The sequence below is a fragment of the Pterocles gutturalis genome, unplaced genomic scaffold (genome assembly GCF_000699245.1).
Source record: "Pterocles gutturalis isolate BGI_N339 unplaced genomic scaffold, ASM69924v1 scaffold6615, whole genome shotgun sequence".
Lineage (NCBI taxonomy): Eukaryota > Metazoa > Chordata > Aves > Pterocliformes > Pteroclidae > Pterocles > Pterocles gutturalis.
Window position 1 is genome coordinate 1 of NW_010138141.1, and position 20,420 is coordinate 20,420.

The window sequence follows — 20,420 nt, forward strand, 5'->3', positions numbered from 1 at the left end:
GCCGCGGGTGGGCGCTAAGCTGTGCCAAGGAGCGGGCTGTGATAACGGCGTCACCCAGGGCAGAGTGAAGTGTCTCTTGGGGAAGCCGCAGTGTCAGGCTGGGGTGTGCAGTGCCCCGGTGCCGGGCAGCGCGGCCCGAGCCCGGGCGGGTGGCAGGCTCCAGTATGGACCGTGTGGATTCACTGGGAAACAGGCCGGCAGTGAGATGGGAGCAGCCAGCCGCGTCCTTCGCCACAGCAGTCAGCAGCGATGTGCTGACTCGGGTGAGGAGTGCCCAGGGCACCCTTTCTAGCTTCAGCTTTGGTATTTGAGTACAGAGCCTGCAGGCATGACTCAGCTGTGTCTAAATACAGCTGCTGAATAAGGGAATGTTCTGGAGAACGACTTCTAAGGGAGCATAAATTGCCTTGCTTCTGGGAAGCTGCAGAGACTTTGCACACAATCCAAATAGAAATATATGCTGGGAGGCTACAGTTTGCATCCACATGATGATGTGCTGTCTATATTCTGTGTAATTACCCTGTAGTTAAAATTGTGCAATAAGGTGGAGATGGAAAGCTTGCAAGAGCTTCTGATCAAAGTCTGCTGTGGCCCGTAAAAGTAATTCCTGTAACAGGAAAAGTAATAGTAGTAGTAAAAGTGCTTTTCATGTAGCTTGGTGCAGAGGAGTGGATAAGCTAAATTCTCCCTGATGGTGTTCACTTCTCTTAACCACAGCTAGAAGACGACCCTGGACTGCTTTCTGCAAAGCTGCAACATCTTATTGAAATCATCTTATGATAAGATGCAGCTCCTCTTTAGTAACAAACAGCTTCCTGAGAAGTGTTTAATTTGCTGTTCTTAAGGTCCTTTCAAAGAGGCTTTTAAGAGAAGACTTTAATCTGGCCTCTGGGAGAATTAACACTGCATGTGAATGAGAGTTGGGGGAGAATGAGGCTCAGTGGACTGTTGGGTTTTATTTCATTACAGTTAAAGCTTAATCTAGTTTGAATCTCAGATCTGGTTTGTCTCTGATAAGTGAGAATTGGTCAAAAAATGTGCAGTACTTCTTGACACTGACGATTCAGGTGCCATATGTTTCTGAAGGGTGAAACGACTTTTCAAAGTCTTCCAGTAGATACACTTTAAGGGATTCTGGTATACACAGTGTATGGAAATGAATGATTCTGTTGGTCTTAGAACCTTGTTAATTTGTTACAGCTGTAAAACATAAGTTATTTTTTATATGGTTTATAGCCAGCCTTTTTGAAAATAGAGGGAACAGTGATGTAAGTAAAGATGAAAGAATAATTTAGGGTTTTCATCATTTTCATTCTGAATCTGTGTGGCTAGATTGAGTGTTAAAAATGCTGAGAAAAGGCAGAGGGCTGGACCTGGTTAAATTAAACCATATCTTCCCTATGAGTCACTTGCAATGCTGAGGTCTTTAAAAGGTAGCACACACTTCTGCTTGAGTTAACAGCTTAATGGAGTAGACTGTCATTCTCTATTTGGACTACCAAGTAAAAGGACGACCCATACACTTTGCTGTGGACTTCTTAGGTCTGGCATGGCAGAGGAATGTGCTTTTGCTCTTTAGTTCTGATTCTCAAGGGACTTTCTACTGAGCTGGTAGATTTCTGTTAACAATGCAGATTTGTTATGGACTACTGTAATATCCTGTTATAAAGTGTTAATTGGGATCACTGTTAAGACTGCAGTTAGAAACCGTACTTCTAGTGTGCATCTGCCACTCCTGTCAGCTGGGGTTTTCTTTTCATGTAGCCTGGAGGTCATGGGTAGAACAGGGCAGCTCTAACCACCGACAGGGAAACTTCAAGGAAAGACATAGTCTCATGGCTGGTTTATGTGTAGTCTGAACTGTAGTGAGCAGCCAGATATTCAACTGGCTTTGACTTAGTGAAGGTTGTTAACTACTCAGTGGTCAGTAACATCCTCAGATTCTGTATGTAGTAACATGTAAGCCCTTTCCCCAGAAACTGGTGAGCTACAATAGGGCTTAAGAGTTGTTAAAAAAAAAAAGTGGTAAGTATGTTGATGCTGGTACTAGCCATAATATTAACAGTTCTGATGTGGAGGTGAAGGAAAAGACAATAGAAACTTCCAGGGACTTGGACTAGTAATATCTGACAATATTTATTTGATTTTTTTTATAGGTTTAGTACATCATACAGTTGCTGAACAGAAAGAACTTGCCTTCAAGCTAGCAAGATTATTTTGTGGAGTGCCTTGTTGGTTCTGATTAAATCTGATCCATAATCTGTGTAAGTTCCTAATCTATATCACTGTTGGTGATCACTGTAGGAATTGTATAATTGTGAACCATACGACCATGATGTAATGGTCATATAATGACTATATGAATTTAAGTCAAGTAGTGAATGTAAACCATATGAATTTAAATGAAGTAACAAATGGTGGTGGGGTGTTTTTTTTTTTGTATTAACAGTTTGTACTTAAATCCTTTCACGTAAACCTCAAATCTCAGAAATCATGAGTGGCTTCAGCAATGAAGAATTTGAATTCACCTTCCTTGACGAAGGCTTTACTGCCAAGGATATCCTTGACCAAAAAATAAATGAAGTATCATCTTCTGTAAGTATATCAGGAAAATCACGGCATTTCATGACGCTACAGATTTATAAACTACTGGAACAGTTGTCATTGCAGATTGCAAGGCAACCTCCTCCTCAAATGCTGACCTCTAGGCTTATCCTGTTATCCGTTGTTTGTAATTCAAGATCTGTATTTGCTCTAGGATGATAAAGATGCCTTCTATGTTGCTGACCTCGGGGATATTGTTAAGAAGCACATGCGATGGCATAAAGCCCTTCCACGTGTAACCCCCTTCTATGCCGTAAAATGTAACGACAGCAGAGCTGTAGTGAAGACACTTGCTGTTCTTGGTGCAGGATTTGATTGCGCTAGTAAGGTAAGATCTTGACTGCATTCTGATCTGTGGTGATAGTATATATGTTCAGCTTTACAAGATGTGTTAATATAAAATTAAGTGTAGCCAAGTAGCTTCACTTTTTATTGTACTGATTGGTTTGATCATCCATCTAGAAATATTTTTCACAAGTGTAATCTGTTCTTTCTTCAGACGGAAATACAGTTGGTACAGAGCATTGGTGTACCTCCTGAGCGAATAATATATGCAAATCCCTGCAAACAAGTATCTCAAATCAAACATGCTGCCAGCAGTGGTGTACAGATGATGACATTTGATAGCGAAGTTGAACTAATGAAAGTTGCAAGGGCCCATCCAAAAGCCAAGTAAGTTATGCTAATTGTTCTGTAATTCTTGCTTGAGTTCAAGTTACAGAAACATCTGTTATCTGAAACTTGTTCTACATTCGTTAAGATAGGCTGCAAAATTATGAGGAAAATAAATGTACTCTTAGCCAGTGTCTGATAATGGTGTCTTCTGTACTGGACCTTAAACCTTCTTTTATTTATTCTTTTTATTTCTAGGTTAGTCTTGCGCATTACAACTGATGATTCCAAAGCAGTTTGTCGTCTGAGTGTTAAGTTTGGAGCTACACTGAAGACAAGCAGGCTTCTTCTTGAGCGTGCAAAAGAGCTTGACCTTGCCATCGTTGGAGTCAGGTGAGTTGATAATGTCAAAATACAATCATATTAAATAATATTTATTGAAATGGTCTGCCTGATAACAGAGATGCCTTTGCATATCAGGACTTGAGTTTTGTATAAACTTCTTGACTAATTTACCAAATAGCAACTGACATTTTGTATCTCTTCCTAGTTTCCACGTTGGAAGTGGATGTACAGACCCAGAGACCTTCGTTCAAGCCATTTCTGATGCTCGCTGTGTGTTTGATATGGGAGTAAGTTTAATTGCACTTTCTCTGGAACTGCTGCTCAACTCTTGTGGCAAAACTGAATCCCGTGTAAAACTCTTATGGGGTTAAGAGCTTGCTAAGTCGCTAATGTTTTTGGAATTTTTGAGGCCATAATGGCTTATCTTGACCCCTTCTGCAAAACTCATCTACAGATGTGCTAAAATCAGCAGCTCAAACTCAAGTGACTAGTACTTGAACACAATGAGTTAGCTCTGTTCCAAGTATTAATGAAATGACTTTACGTTGCTTTTTAAGCTAAAATGATAAACTAAGAACTGGTTTCTTGACACTGTTGCCTTTTATCTTGTTGTAGGCTGAACTTGGCTTCAATATGTATCTGCTTGATATTGGTGGTGGCTTCCCTGGCTCTGAAGATGTCAAGCTTAAATTTGAAGAGGTATGGTGTTGCTAAGAACTCGTATTTTAGAGTCATCTTTGGATGTTGATCTGGTTTAAACAAAATCTTGATTTTCTACTGGTAGGCATGAGAAAAAGAGAGGAATTAATCTGAAAGCTGAATGAACCCATTGGATACATAGCTAAATCACTGCATAAATGTGCAGAGATCTCAAACTTGTAAAGCAGGTTTTGATTCCAGGCTTGATTCTTACTGGCATAGACTACTTGCAGTTGATGCTGTAGTTAAGACTATCTGGATTGGCAGTGCTCCCAAATGGGGTGAAGAGGTAACCCTGAACCCACGCTGTCCTGGGTGACGTGAGCATTGACGCAGCAAACTAGATCAGCAACTAATCTGGTTTAGAACTAGTTTTTGGATCATTTTTTGATTGATCAGTCTTCCAGCCTACTTTCACACAGAAATACTGCTTTCAGAAGAGACAAGGTGGCTGGGTATTAATAGGACTTAGACTTAACAGCAGTGTTGTCAGAGCACCTGTTAGTCTCAAGTGGTGTTAAGTGATTGCATATTTACACAAGGAGAGAGCAAATAAGTTACATTAAATGAGTTTTCTGCTGCTAATGTGGGCTAATGTTGCCTCACTTGCAATAGCTCTTAATGAAGGCTGGCTTCTCCTAGTGTAGTATTGGCTTATGTGAAGCATCAAGAGCAGATTATGTTGTCATTGGACTTTGTGGTGTAGTGTAGTCATGTTGTGGTTGGAGGCAGCTTAGTAAGCACTGATAACTTCAGGACTTGTAAAAAACTGTTTGTGAAGGCAGCTGAACTTTAAAGGTTGATGAGAAATCCCGCAGGATCTTAAGAATACAGAAGGCTTACTTCTTTAGGATGCAGTAAGCTCGGGGATATTGCATGATCAGCAGAACTACAAGTGGACTAGAAATTAAAGTTGAAGTGTGGGGACTTGCAGGGTATTAATGCTAGATTAATGAGGAGTGACTTGCTTTAGACTCAAACATGAGCCGTTTGGTAACTTCACTTTTTTATGCTGCAAGTGATGTCTGCTTTTGTTGCTTTATGCAAACTTAATCCCAAACAAAACTTTGAATAGCAAAATAAAGTAAAAGCAATCAATAGAGATTATGGTATGCAAGTAGTTATTACTTCTATTACTTATAGTTATTATTTTGAGCATAAAAGTCTGACTTCATCTCGGACTTCTAAACTAGCACCTCTAACTTCTGAAATAGCACCTATGTAACTGCTGAATTACTAATAATGGCAACTGATTTCTTCCCTAGATCACAAGTGTAATCAACCCAGCACTGGATAAATACTTTCCTTTGGATTCTGGAGTAAATATTATTGCAGAGCCAGGAAGATACTATGTTGCATCAGCATTCACGCTGGCAGTCAACATCATTGCAAAAAAAATTGTGTTAAAGGAGCAAACAGGTTCTGATGGTATGTAAATCTAGACCTAGTTTTACTTCTAGCTGACTCTGTTTGTTTCCAAGCATTCTCTTACTGGAATCTCAATTTCTTCCAGATGAAGATGATGCAAATGACAAAACTCTTATGTACTATGTGAATGATGGAGTCTATGGATCGTTTAACTGCATCTTGTATGATCATGCACATGTTAAACCAGTTCTGCAGAAGGTATGCTCATTCAGAAGTATTGCATACTAGTCATGTGTCAGGGGGAGTCCTTGTCACAGCAGTCGCTTCTCAGTTCACTGCTCCCTTCATGTCACCAGACTTCGGTGTTTGACTTAGGAAGCATGCAGTGGAATTAATTCAAAGCTAAGGGTGGAGAAGGATGTGCAAGCAGCTCTTCCTCCTCTTCCCTGCAAGATGGAAAGTTATACTAGTTATTATATTACTTCTGGAAGCTCTATTTTTTGATAGTCTAATTATACTCAACTCTCTTCTTTAGCGGCCTAAACCGGATGACAGCTGCTATTCCTGCAGCATATGGGGACCAACATGTGATGGCCTAGATCGTATTGTTGAGCGTTTTGATATGCCAGAGTTGCAAGTTGGTGACTGGATCCTGTTTGAAAACATGGGTGCCTATACTGTTGCAGCTGCTTCTACTTTCAATGGATTCCAGAGGCCACCAATACACTATGTAATGTCAAGACCAGCATGGTTAGTAATGAAGTGTCTTGATCTATCAGTGCTTTTGATACAGATGACTGTAGTGAATAACTCATGTCCTTGGCTGCTCCTTAACAAGCAGGGCCATAGTTTTGGTGCTGTAGCTCTTGTAAAACCTCCTTGTGGTGTGGAAGAAGGCAATGCCTCTGAAGGCTTTTGCTGTGTGCTTAGAACAATCCTAACACTACCCATTACTCCTTTCTCTGATGTCCTCACTTCCAGGAGAGGTGCTTTTAAAGGGGTTGTGTTAGGAGTCTTTTCGTTAACATGGGCTTCTAGCTGGTGTTTTTCACTCTTGCGCAACATATAGAATCATTGTAGCTTCTTTACAGCTAGCTTCTGTGACCACTAATCAGAGACCAGTCAGTCCCAGTTCTAATAGTATGCTGTCTTCTAAATTCGTAGCCTGCTAAGTCCTAACTGCAGGAGACAGGGACACTCAACAGTGCTGCTTCACAATATGATCTGCCTGTTTGAGAGCTATTCCTTGGTTTAGGTTGAGCTCTGGCTCATTGCTCAGTGCGGAGTGGTAGCTCTCCATGGGAAGTTATTAAAGAGGTAAGCAAAGAAAGCAGGACTGTCTCTTGAGTGTGAGGATACTGTGAAACTGCACCTTAAACAGTAGTTTAAAGAAACTTGGATTCTCTTCTGTGCAAGATGGGTTAACAGATTGCATCTTTATATAAAGTTGGGTTTCCTGTAAGAGGAAACCCTTAGTCCTCTATATTGAAGTCTGCCTACTAAACTGGCAGAGAGTCTTTGGGCAGCAGCATTACCCTAAAGCATGACTAATTTTTCTATTGGGTTGCTTTCAAATTTACTGAAAGCGCTTAAGTTCAGGGGAGTTCCTGCCATAAAAGTAAGAAGAAGCTTCCTCTAGTCTTTTCCTAGCCTTGCCTCCATAAGCAAAGCTTGTATTGTTTCTTTCCTTTGGTGAAGCCTCCCATCAATTTAAGTGTTCCTCAAACTGAATGAAGCTTTAGACTTTGCATAAGATTCCAGGCTTGTGTCTAATTGAACTAAAAAGGCTCTGCAGGACAAGAATTATCTTTTTCACTATAGCACAGGGTTTCTGTTAAAATGTAATGCTTGGTCTGAGGCCTACTGAGCTTCGTTGTGCAGACATAGCCATCATCCAAATCCTCAGCTCCCTTTCAGCCCTACGTGACCTCCTGCATTTTCTGGCAGGAACCTTTTGTGATACAAGCTGTCCCTTATCTGGTATGGATGTATCAATGAAGTTACAGTGCAGATCTTTCTAGCACAGGTGAAAGCTTTTTGGAATGTAATCTATATAAGGTGTAAACTAAATTTGTGGCTAGATAACTGTGAAAGATAAAGGATAGGTTGACTACGTATGTCTAAAACTGAGTAGTATATGGGGAGCCATGTAGTGTAGCACAACTTCTTGCCTTGCATATAGTGTAAGATAACTAAGTCCAAAAACTCAGTCAACAGAAGCTGCTTCTGAGCTTGTCTTTCAGCACAGCTCCTGTCTCTGAGTATGGAAGGAGTTAGCTGACCAGTGAGAACCATGTCACTTAACATTCCTAGTTTGTCATCCATGCTTTTACTTGATTTAAGTTACCCAGGAATGTGACGGTGTGGGATAAGGGGTAGTCAATGACATAGGTCTGAAATTCTGAACTAATGAGCACTGAGTCATTAAATCTGTATAGCATGTGGTATACAGATGTCACTACAGGTATATAGGTGTATCTTTGCAGATCTAAATTCTATGCAGAAATGGTGAAACCAGCTTGGTATTGGCACTTGCCCTAGAGCCCAGCCAGCCACAAGTGACCTGTGCAGGTCCTGCTTTTATTTTTGCTGATTTTGCTCTGGTAATGTTGTCTGGATTGCAGATGATGAGGAAAGGGTTGATTTCATGCTCCCCAGCAGTAAAAAAAAAAAGTACTGATCTCCTCTTCGGCACATCATGGTGAAATACTCTTTTGACTGTTGTGTTTTTCTTTCTAGGCAACTAATGCAGCAGATTAAGGCGCAAGGGTTCCTAGCTGAAGTGGAGGAGCAAGATGTTGCTAGTCTGCCACTCTCTTGTGCCTGGGAAAGCGGAATTGACTATCCAGCAACTTGTGCTTCAGCTAGTATTAATGTATAGGTAATATTTAGTACTTAACTGCAAGGTTAGTCATTGAATTTAGGGCATTTGGGGGACCATTAACTTAATTCTTGCTAGAATTTTTCAGTGTTTTTTTAAAAGTTTAGGTTTGGCATAAATGCAACAAAAATGACTAGGAGATGGGTCACAATTATCTGTGTTCCTATGGAAACTATTTGAATATTGTTTTATATGGATTTTTATTCACTTTTCATGTATGCTACTAAAGACTGACCCTCAACTGTCAAACAAGTATTTGTAGCTTGTGTATGGCAGAACGGGCTAAGCTTAGTGTTTTGTGACCTGCCTGTTTTAAAATAAAGTATATTGAAATAACTGGTCCTGTGTTTTGGTTAATCTGTAGAAAATTAATCTGTCATGGATGGCTCTTATAGCATATATGAAGGCAGACCAGATGCTGCAAGCCCAGAGCTTATTAATAAATGAATAACACAATTACTATCTCTTCCTCTACCCTTGCCCTCCCAACTTACTGAAGTGAAGGTACCCCTTAATGGGTGTGGAAACTAAACTGTGTCTGTAAGAATTGATTAGAAAAAGCTTGACTATCAACAAGTTGAATACTGTGTGAATTCTTGTGGAATTACATTTGTCTTTCACTATTGAATATAGGTTTAATACTGTTGGATATTGCAAGTTCAGTGCAGTGCTGGGTTTTATTCATGTTAGTCTGTAGCTACGGGGCCCAGGTCTGATGGCTACTTAAACACATCTACTCATTAATGAGAGAATACAGCACAGGTTCCATGGCTGCCACTGGCAAGCTGCTTGTTATGTGTGTGAGGATTAAAATATGTAATGGGAAAACTTAAGCTGAAACTATGTGGCTGACTAGTAGGTGATGGCTGACCCTTGTTGCGCAGGGCTTTAATATAAAATGTTTGATAAGAGATGGGACTTGACATCCTTTGTTCACATAATACTATTAGAAGCTCTTTACTTAATGTCATGAAAATACATGCTACCCTGTTAAATTTTGTATTAAATGGGATAGATATGTAGTAAATACTAGGAGCTAATACAGGGTAGGTTGATGATAAAATTAGTGTCTGTGTTATGGTTTGGCCCTGGCTATCAGCAAAACATCACAATGACCACTAGCTCACCCTTCTCCCTCCTGGGGAGGGGGGAGAGAATTAAAGGGGTAAAGGGAAAAGACTTGTTGGTTGAGATAAGAGCAATTTAATAACTAAACTATGAAAATATTGAAAATAATAATAGTGATATATATGAGTGATATGCAGTGAAACTGCTCACTGCCTCATGACCAAAGGCTCAGCCTGTTCCTGAGTAACAATCCCAGAGAAGGGAGAGTTCCGAAACCACAGTCCTGGAAAGGAGATAAGAGCCTGAGTATTGGAGAGACTGAGATGACCCTGAGAGAGGGGGGACCCAGAGAGAGACAGAAGCCTCATCTATATACTGGGCATGAGATATGGAATATACCGTTGGCCAATTTGGGTCTCAATCCTCATCCTAAAATTAAATCCTAGGCTAGAAATTGGAGCTGTGCTCCCTCCCAGCTTCTCCTGCACCTGCAGACACTGGCACAGCAGAGAAGCTGAAAAGCCCTTGACTGTCCTGGCAGCAACTATAAACATCAGCATGTTATCAGCCTTCTTCTCAGCACAAATCCAAAACATAGTCTCTTACTAGATACTATGAAGAAAGTCTGTCCCAGCTGAAACCAGGTCTGTCTGCTTACTGGAGTAGAGCATTCTGATTTCTAATCAACCTGATGCTAGTTCACTGCCACTTGTTGCACTAGAATTGTGAAATGTTTCTGACAAGGTAGTTGGTCCCAGATTTGGATCTGTTCCTTTTGCCAGAAGATCCTGGACTGCAGGATTCGCTTAGCAAATGCCTGATACGTAAAGAGGAAGACCTTAATGTATCAAGTAAGTATGTAAAGCTTAAGCTAACTGAGAGTAAGTGTTAAATTTTAAAGGGTCATCCAAAGCGTAGCATTGCTGATAGAAACAGAGTCTCTACCAAGATGCAAAATAAAGCTGTTTTCATACAAGCAGCTGTGAAAGACAATGTTTAACTTTCATTCTGTGCTTTCAGCTGGGATTGCACTTGTCACTAGCTGAGCTAGTAGGGTAAACAGAAGTAATGGCGCCTCATTCCTCATTCTCTTGAGGCGCATCCCAAGCAACTTTTTTTAAAAAAAAAAATATTTATTTGCTTCACTCCTAGCTTCAAGCTTGTGATTGAAATAGCACTTGCCTTTATTCTCATGCATATAGTAGCCAGCAGTTTGGCCACCGAATACACTGATGCAAACTTCAGTACGCACACATAGTGGAGCGAGGGCCTTAATCTCAAAGAAACTCCCTGCATTCAAACCAAGGTTTCTTTTAGCTTATACAAATTCATGTGGAAACTTAATGATTCTTAGCATGAAAGCAAAAGTAATGAATGGTAACCAAATATTAATACTGTAAGAATTTCACAGCTAAATCTCGCCCTGTGAGAGCTAAGTGCATTTGATCTATTGAAAAAAACCTAACAAGTAGGCAGAAAAAGTACTGCTGGAAGGACTGCAGTTGTCTAAAGGAGACATGCTACCTTTAAATTTGCCTCTTTGAAGGCTAGGGATGGTTGAGCCAGAAGATAGTACAGCTGTAGTGAGCCCTTATGGGATACCTGTGCCAGCAACTAGTGCTGGAGCCTATTCTCTTACCCTGGTGGGCAAGCAGCACAGTCTGGCTTCCTTTACTTGCAGCCTGTGAAGACCCTCTGCAGCAGATAGTTTAAAGGCAATCACTTGTGGAAGCTAATTAGTAAGCTTCCCTGAGAGGAATTTGGCAGGCTGCCAATTAGTTTCTTGATCTGCATTTAACCTGATTGGTTGGTTTAGCTATTTCACTGGGTTTTGTCTCAAAAAAAAAAAAAAAAAAAAAAAAAATCTGTTTCTCTCTGCTGGAGGCCAGGACAGTGGCAACATGCTAATAAGCATTTTGATTAACTTACAAGGTTCCACAAAAGAGATGTAGCTGGCCTCGGTTCTTTACCTTCCTCTTCCGTGGCAGGTATGTCACAGCCTCAGCTAGTGCTCTGTAAGCCCTGCCTAAGGTGAGTATCAAGTGCTTAAAAACTGTTAATCTTCTTGAGTGTCAAAAAAAAAAAAAAGTGGGTTGCTGACTTTTAGTACTTGTAGGAGTAATAAATCTTTACAGCAATAGTGGTGTGTTTTTAAGCAAGACCCAAGTTTTATTTGAAGTTGAATTGCACTGAAGCAGATGGTCTGAGCTTTGGGATACTGAGTATCCTTCATCTCACTGTGGCCCTGCTCCTGGCTTCCATAGAATTTTGGTGGTCCGTTTCTACTTTTCTGGTTGATTTTAAAATACCCTAAGCAACAGGAATCAGTCACGTGGTAAATCAGGCCCTCCCGACTGTGGGGATTCCCTACCATCCAAAATGGGAAAATACATTTCCTAGTGCAAGCTGGAGCACCATATAGCACACAGCAAAGATATGGCAAAAGTAAGCAGTAAACTCCTATGGTTTAGCCTGACCTCCCTTCCCCAAGTCTTGGGCCATCAAAACCTTTGTTCTGCTTCACCATGTTCATTGCTCAAATCTAGTTGTTCTAACTGCACATCTTAATTATTCCTCCCTGGGGCAAGCTTGTCTGATACTGGAGGGAGGAAGGAGCTGCATGCCAGAAAAACTGAGATCAGCTGCACCTGTCTTATATAATTAGCTCAACAAATATCTAAGTTGGAGCCAAGAATAGCCTGTGCTTGCTTCTTGCTACCCATGCTCTGTATGGTGCCGTGTCTGTCTCACAGTGGATGCATGGACTTCGCTGGGCTGTTTACAGAGACGGTGGCACTCCTGCTCCTCATGTCCCCGTCTGTCACTCCGCTCACTGGCAGTGACGATGGTGTTGTCTGTTCTCTCAGGATGACTCTCTGAAGCAAATACCAAGCCACCTCCCTGAGATGAGGGCATGGCTTCTCATTACCCTGCTCCTCTCTCTTGAGTGGTGAAGCTGCTTGAGGTCTGAAACAAGTCTAGCTGAGCCTCCTGTAGTGGAGGTCAGATGGCATCCTTTGCTGGAAATGTAGTTTCATATACCAAAAAAAAGGTGAGAAACGCTGGTCCTATGAAATCTGAGATGGGAATGTGTTAAGGAGAGAGTGGTGAATACTGAAACAGAGGGAACTGGCTGAGAGGAAGTAAGGGACAAGGTGGGGAGCTGCCACTGTCAGAGTGTACCGTGGGGCAGATTTCCGTCATCTTGCTACATGAGTATTTTAACAATTTAATTTTTAAGCTGCTGACTTGTAGGCTACAACACAGGCCTTGCAGACAAACAGTGTCAGTGCATGAATCCCCTTGAAAGAGAAAGGATTCTACCCCCACACAAATGCCCTTGCTTCATTTCCAGCAGCAGACTAACCCAGAGCCGGGAGCAGTGCAGGGGTGGGAACAAACCTGGAGCTGGAGGGAAGGCTCCTCTCCTCTCACAGCCCTCTCCCCCAGTAAGTACTATCATTTAAACAGATCTTCTCTAGCTAAACACAGCACCAATTTGCAGTAAGACTGAAATGGAAAGCTTGCTTTTCAGATCAAAACCAGCCCTTTAAAAAAAAAAATAATTCCACAAGTATTAGAAGAAGAACTTAGACAAATATGTTATTTGAGGGTCAAAAAGTAAAAGGTCATCAATCATTGCAATAATTATTATTTTTAATTTTCTCATGCAATAAACACCAAATTCTCTTGCAACCAGTACCAAAAGAAGTGAGAGTAATTTGCTTTAGAGAAGTGTCCCTGGTTTTGACACGCATTGCTTAGTTTTCTTTACAGTTTGAAGGTAGTTGGTATCTACTTGATAGTTGAGATTCTATCTCAGTGGCTATGGTCTGGTTTCAACACCCATGTCACAAATGCCTCCAATTCAAATTCATCTTTAGCTAGTTAAAACACTGTATTTGACTACCCTGAGAATACATTGAGAACAGCGAGCATATATAGGGCTGGGACTTACATTTTGGCAAGCTTGGCTATTGCTCTTCAGCTGTTTTGTAGTCCTCTGCACGCAGGAGGTGTTTAGAGAAGCTAAACCACAGCAGTGCCACTCTTGGAAAGCTGATGAACACTCAGAGTGGTAGAGCCACCAAGACATTCCCCTTTGCAGGGTGAGTCTGAGGGCTAATGCCAATGTGAGTGCTTTGGGCACGAACAATGGTGGCCCCTTGAGTCCCCTCAGTTGCGGTAAGGAGAGGCCACCTGCATTACAGGCAAATGCTTGAGCCCTGACAAGCGAAGGGAGCTCCCTCAGGGGAGCACACTGCAGTCTTGGGTATGTCCATGTTGTCTTGCAAGTATTGCTACACTCCAACTCATATTAGACCCTTATTTGCATGTGTTTCTAGATGCTTATACTACAGCAACAATTTTCCTCAGTCTGTTAGTCTTTGCCTAAAGACAAAAGCATTAGCACACTGAAACCAACACCCCTCTTCTCCCTCACTTCAGGGAGCTGGTCCCTGTCTTGCGCACAGTATTCCCACACACACAAAAAGGTGTTTTCTGGTTATGCTCTCTTCAGTTCATGCTGTCAGAGTGTTTTGCAAAGGATTGATTGGCTCAACTTGCATTTATGGTACAGCGCCAACTGCCATGTTCCAGTCCAGAAAGCAGTCAAGAGAGACACCAAGGCTGCACAGCAATTCAGGTAAGGCAGCAAAGACAGAAATGCTTTCAGACTGGAGATGCAAAGACAGCAGTGCTCCCTGCTGGGCTGCTAACATCACCCTGCCATTGCTGGGGAAGGGCAGGGTCAGTCTACATACCTTGGGAACACAGCAAGCACTGCATACAAGCTGAGAAAGGGCAAGTGTAGCAGCTCAGTACAAAGGATTCACAAAGTACTTTGCAATCACACACAAAGTACTTTGCAATCACAGGTATTATTTCATCCATCCTTAAAATGCAGTTCTCTACCTTGGGAGAACAGGATTTGGGCATTCAGTGAGCTTAAGCAAGTTGTATTTGGCAACTAAGCTCACTAGCTGGGAAGAGCAAGATATTAGCTCTGGGTTGGCCCTCTTGCAAGGAATGGGGATGCAGTGCTTGAACAGGATAACACGGATGCAGTTTTCAGCAAGATAACAAAGCGGCTGCTGCCCTTACTGTGAGGACAAGAAGAAAATTATCTATTGTGTTGGTAGATAAAAAAACCATCCTGCTTAGAAACTCCACTTACTGCTACCATAGTTCAACAGCAGCAACAGCATTTCACTGTAACAGCTCAATAAATATTTCTCAGCAACATTTCTCCTGCTTTCTCGCAGTCATAACTTGCCTTAAGCCATTAAGGTGTCTGACCAAAGTGAAAAGCAAAAATAAAATCCAACTCACCGTGGAGACTGCTGATTCGAGGGAGGGAAGTTTCTCCTGCACCCTGCCAGGATGGCTCGCCAAACTCCCCAGGAGGTAGGTGCTGTAGGACTCATCTGCTTGTGCCATGCAGCTTTCATCCCCCAGTGGGTGATTATATCTGACTGCAGGCAAAGCCGAGGTGTTCCTCTGACCCGGGCCGAGGGAGATCCTCTCAGAGATAACGATGCAGTGACTAATTAGCCAAGCAAAAGCCCGCAAGATGGAGCTCAGCTCAAAAAAAAAAAAAAAAAGCATCAGAAAAAACCCCATCTGACAGAGCCAGGGAAGGCAGGAGAAAGGAGAGAAATGGAAAACTTTCAAATGAATCCCACACCCCCAATGTTAGACCACAGCATAAGCAAGATATTAGAGAGAACAAGCACAAATAAGAAAGTACAAGGAAAATGTATAAAGTAATAATTAAACTGCTGCACAGCTCAAAAAAACCTCAACCAAACCAAACCAAACTCCCTTCTCATCTGTTCACAAAAATGGGAAATAGAGGGCTTGGGGTTTTTAATACACAGAATACTTCAAAATGAGTGGCTTTTTTTTTTTTTTTCTTTTTATTAAGGCTGTTACCTCAAATGTCCCGTCAGCTTCCTGCTGGGGGCCCAGTTCAAGGCTTGGCTCTTCCAGTAGCTATTTCTGCAACATTTTTATTTTGCTTTATCACATCTGGGGTTAGTTTAGGTTCTCTGTTGTCAGGGGTTTTCTTGGGAGGTAAGTCGATGGAACCAATTGATGCCAGCTTCTGTAGAGTGGCTTTGCAGGATTGTTGGTGTTAACAACAGACACAAGGTTGAACCAGGGCATTCAGGCTGGGTGCAAGGAGAAACTTGCCCCATAATGACAACTGGGAAGGGACCAGGATGCTGGTGGGGCTGCCCAGGCTCCATCTCTGGGGCTTTCAAGACCTGAAAGGACAAAGCCCTGTGCTGGCCTTGTAGCTGATCCTAAAGGACTCTGGGCTAGAGCCCTCCTGAGGTCCCCCCAGCCCCCATGTGTTTGTCCCCACCCTATTCCCCAGCAGGTCGGGCAATGCCATGGGGATGAACCTTGCAGCACAGTCCCATTGGTCCAGCAAAGGGGTTTGCAGTTCAGACACCACTACCTCCTGGTCTGCCTTCCCACTGAGGCTGTGCTTGGTGAGATGCTGGTGCTTCGGGGCTAAAATGGATCTAAGAATGGGGTCACAAAGGTGGGCAGCTGCCTCTGAGGAGCTACTGAGGAGAGGTGACCCACTGCTGCCTCAAAAAAAAAGGGAAGAAAAAAAAAAAGAAGTGTGAATGGATGATAAACCATTGCCACGGTGTGGCTGTTGGAGCAAAAGAAAGAACCACATCCAACACCCTGGCAGCACGTTCAGCGGGGCACACAGGGAAACGGCTCCAGGAGTCTGAGGTGCCACCTCACACGGGTCAGGGCTCCTGGGCAGGGATCAGAAAGGGTGGGCTGAATGAAGAGACCTTCAAAGATATTTTCTCCTTGGTGGCTCAAAAAAGCAAAGATGCAGAAAACTAGTCGCTTGCACTGAAAATAGACCCAAAAAGCGTGTGTGGGTGAGGCCGCGCTGGGCCTGGACCCCCGGCCATGGCTAGATGGCAGCAGCAGCCCGCGCTGGGGCCTGGCCTCCCCCCGCGCCCTCCTTCCCTCCAAACCCGTGCTGCCGCCTGCTCCTCGGCAGAGCCAGGGCTTCAGCTCTGCGATCTGCTCAAGGCTGTGGTTACTGCCTGCACACTTAATTTTTTGGGATAGCAGAGAGGAAATTTGTTAGTTACCAGCAAATAAGCACTGAGCAAGTGTCACTGAGGAGAGCTGAGGGGGAAACGGTACTTGCAGGGAAAACATAACTCCTCAAATCTTTGGCTTTGGAGTTGGGGGGAGGAGGGTGGGGAGGGAGGAGGCCGGGGAGGGAGGAGGCCAGAGGCCAGAGCAGACTATGCCAGAGCACCCTGCCCAGGATGTGTCCGTCCAGACAGGTTACCAGCAGCCCCAGGCATCCTTCCGTCCCATGTCACCAAGCCCAGGGGGCTGCAGAGACCCCCTGGAGTGTCTGCAACAGCTGAGAGATGAGGGCAGGCTACTGCGGCAAGGGCTCAGAAAAACCTCTGGGTGAGATGAGCCCGAGGAGAGCAGACTGTGCCAGAGCACCCTGCCCAGGATGTGTCCGTCCAGACAGGTTACCAGCAGCCCCAGGCATCCTTCCGTCCCATGTCACCAAGCCCAGGGGGCTGCAGAGACCCCCTGGAGTGTCTGCAACAGCTGAGAGATGAGGGCAGGCTACTGCGGCAAGGGCTCAGAAAAACCTCTGGGTGAGATGAGCCCGAGGGAACCCACCTCCCTGCACTCCTGCCCACATCCCCTGCCCAGGGGGTCTGGAGCCAGATGCCTTGCAGTGCTTATTGCACATGGGAAGTGGAGGTCACGCTGTGCCCAGGGCTGGACAGCTTAGCTTGGCTGTAAGCCGAGGCTTGGGCGCACCTTGAGACGTGTCCTGGGAGAAGCCAGGAGTTTCTCCCACTGTTTGTCCCCTCCTGGAGAAGAAAACCTCCCTGCTTGGGTAGATGATGCCAGTGGGGCTGCAGTGAGGCAGAGCACATCTCCACTGGCCTCTCAATCCTGTCCCCAGTACTGCCCAGGGACACCATGTAACCATCCTCTACCATACTGCCAGCCCCCCTGTGCTTCCTGTGCAGCCATCCTCTGCCACCCCACCAGCCCCCCTGTGCTTCCCAAGACCCGGAGCACATGTGCGCAGGAAGAAGGGGGAAAAGGAAAGACAAAGTGGAAAGGGACAAAAAACTACCTTGGTCAAGCTATTCATTACTCTCAGTTTTAAGTGCTGAATTGCTGGTTCTTAATGAGATTTTTTTTTCTGTCCTGAGCAATATCATACAATAAAGCATAATTTATCTTTGGGAAGAGATGGATGCGGCTGAGCTGGTACCAGGCTGAAGACAAAAGAGTATTGACGTCACTCTCAGGAGTCCAGCAGCAGATGTTTAGCATCATCTCCAGCCTCAGGGCAAAGGTACAAGCCTGGTACACAAATTACCAAGGCAGATTTGCTGGCCTGCATTAGCCACAGGGTCAAGAGGGGCTGATCAAAATGTTCCCTGCCAGCATCAGGCAGCTGTGAAGCTATTTGCATCGGTCTGTGCAAGTACCACGGACACTGTGTGTCACTCAGCCAGGTACTAGCTGCCATGTAAATAGCCTGGAAGTTTAAATTGTCAAGCAAGGAGCTAAGGGCACAGAAACAAGGGCAGGTGGGCTGCACAGGGAGGATCAGCCATGCCCAAGCAGAAGAGGAAGGTTTTGCAGGCCAGTGTAACCCCACCTGATGTGTGTGGTGCCCAGGGAACCATTTTACCCAGCTGAGTAACATCCTAAACCCAAAAGCTCCCCAAAAGCTTATTCATGGTGTTGTTGTTGCACTGAGCTGATACTTTCAGTCTCTACCCAAAGTGATCCCAATATCACACTAATTTGGACCTCAAAGTGTATGAATAATTAGAGCTTTTGTTTCAACACATCTTTTTTTTTTGTTGTTGTTGATGTAGTTAATAATAGGTATTTTAACTAACACTTTTACTGCCTGGTCACCAATATGGAGAAACACTTCTGCAATATTTTGCAGTATCTCTGATGAGCCTAGACAATCCTGGATCATTAGCAAGCCACCTGATCCAAGCAATTTCTTGCTGCTTGCCTTAACAGGCCTTTGGAAAACCTTTGCTGCGACATTTCAGGTGGCAGCAGCTGCTCAGCTTGGGTCTCTGTCACCCACGGCTGTGGGGGACTGTAGTTGCATCTTTTGATTAAGGAAATGAAACTGATGAAACTTGGCTTCTCACTTCCATGCTGATGGCATAATAGTAAAACATCACTATCCTGAGATAAAAAAAAAAAAAGAAACAAACAAACAAAAAACCCAACTTGACACTGTAAGATACATGGATAAAGGTAAAAACATGACTGGGTCAAATTTATTCACTTCAGCTCTTCTTATCTGTATGAAATCTAATGTCACAGCAGGTGTTCATGGGCAACAGCTTTGTCCAGCCCCAGCTCACCCAGGTCCTTGCTGTGTGACTCCATCCTCTCACCCAGGATGCAGCAAGAGATGCCTGTGGGCTCCGATTTGTTGCCAGTCACTAATTAGTCATCCAAGACTGTCCAGCCTCGTAAAGCTACAGTCAAATCTCTAAAGTACCAAAAATCCTCTCGATCCCCTGGGCAGAGCTAGGGAATGTGCTTTTGAGCTTGGCTTCCACAGGCAGTCCCACCACGCCATCCCCTGAAGTTGAGTCTGAACTCCTCCTGGCATCACTATTTTTTTACACAGAAAATTAATTTTCCTCTATTTTTAAGGAAAAAGCATGACCTGTAGGCAAACTGAAGGGTAAATCTCACTGCCATTCAATGAGGTGGGTGGCTATGTACTGGCAGTGGGGTACAAGCTTCTATATTCTTTGGGGCTTGATGCCAGCTACCTTTTCATTAAGCACTGAACCCCCTGAGTTTTAGAGAGTACTGGGCAATCAAGAAAAACACACCTACCTTCGCTGTCTGCTTCTAATGCAGGTGAAGGCAGGATGCAGGCAGGGACCACCACAACACCCCAGTAGCCCTCCACCACACTCAGATAATGTTTTCCCACAACAGTGCCATGTACTACATAGGGATGCAGCAGTTTTTCATATTTATGCCCTTTTCCTTCATACAACCACAGCAGAGGAACTTGCCTGATCCCTGGTTATCAGCCCCTTCTCAAAAACCCTTTAGAAATGAAACCTATTTCCTAGAACCACCTTTCTCTCATTTAAGGTGCTAATTTGTCCTTATTGCCATAAGGTGTGGAAATGACTAATGATTGAAGGGTGATTTAAATCACATTACTGAGGAGAGAATCAAATAGCAGGCTTGCTTTGGAAAAAGCCTGTAAGAGAGAGCTGTGCAGATGATGGAGGTAAAGACTTTGAAGGGACTCATGCTCAAGGACAGAGGTGGGAATTCCTCATTGCAAGGGGGAACAAGGCAAAACCAGAGGCAGGACATCTAGCTTTATCTTTAGGAAAGCACTTCTAAGTCATATAAAATGACGTAGCAAGGAACTGTGCTGCCCATGCCATCAGCTCTGCGCTCTCCTGGTGGTGTTAGGTGAGAGGTAGACAGTTTCAAGAAAGTCCCCCTGCTTGGTGGGTCTAAATCCTACATGCGTGATCTGCCATCCTGTTCACAGCCTGCATCTTGTGCTCAGCCTCCCCCTGCCGGTCCCATCCTCTTCTTCATGCCCACTCGTCCCTCCCTTCTTTCTAAATGCTGTTGATGAATTTTGTGCTTGTGCGAAAGTTCTGCATGCAGGCTGATATGCCTCAGCAGCACATTCCGGCATGTGGGGCTGCAGTGCTCCTCTGCCCACTCCCTCCCCCGTGGCTCCCCATGGACAAGCACCAGCCACAGCTGGCAAGCTGTGGTGTAA

At 43.8% G+C, this 20,420-nt stretch overlaps 1 protein-coding gene across 1 annotated transcript; it reads left to right on the forward strand.

The window, feature by feature from the left end:
- The first annotated feature begins 2,445 nt into the window (after positions 1-2,445).
- On the forward strand, positions 2,446-8,845 carry ODC1 (ornithine decarboxylase 1). Its single transcript, XM_010082858.1, has 10 exons — positions 2,446-2,595; positions 2,759-2,932; positions 3,104-3,276; positions 3,475-3,609; positions 3,767-3,848; positions 4,177-4,260; positions 5,526-5,688; positions 5,774-5,886; positions 6,164-6,378; positions 8,368-8,845. The coding sequence occupies exons 1-10, from the start codon at positions 2,494-2,496 to the stop codon at positions 8,507-8,509; spliced, it is 1,383 nt and encodes a 460-aa protein (XP_010081160.1). The 5' UTR covers positions 2,446-2,493; the 3' UTR covers positions 8,510-8,845.
- The last annotated feature ends 11,575 nt before the right edge of the window (positions 8,846-20,420 follow it).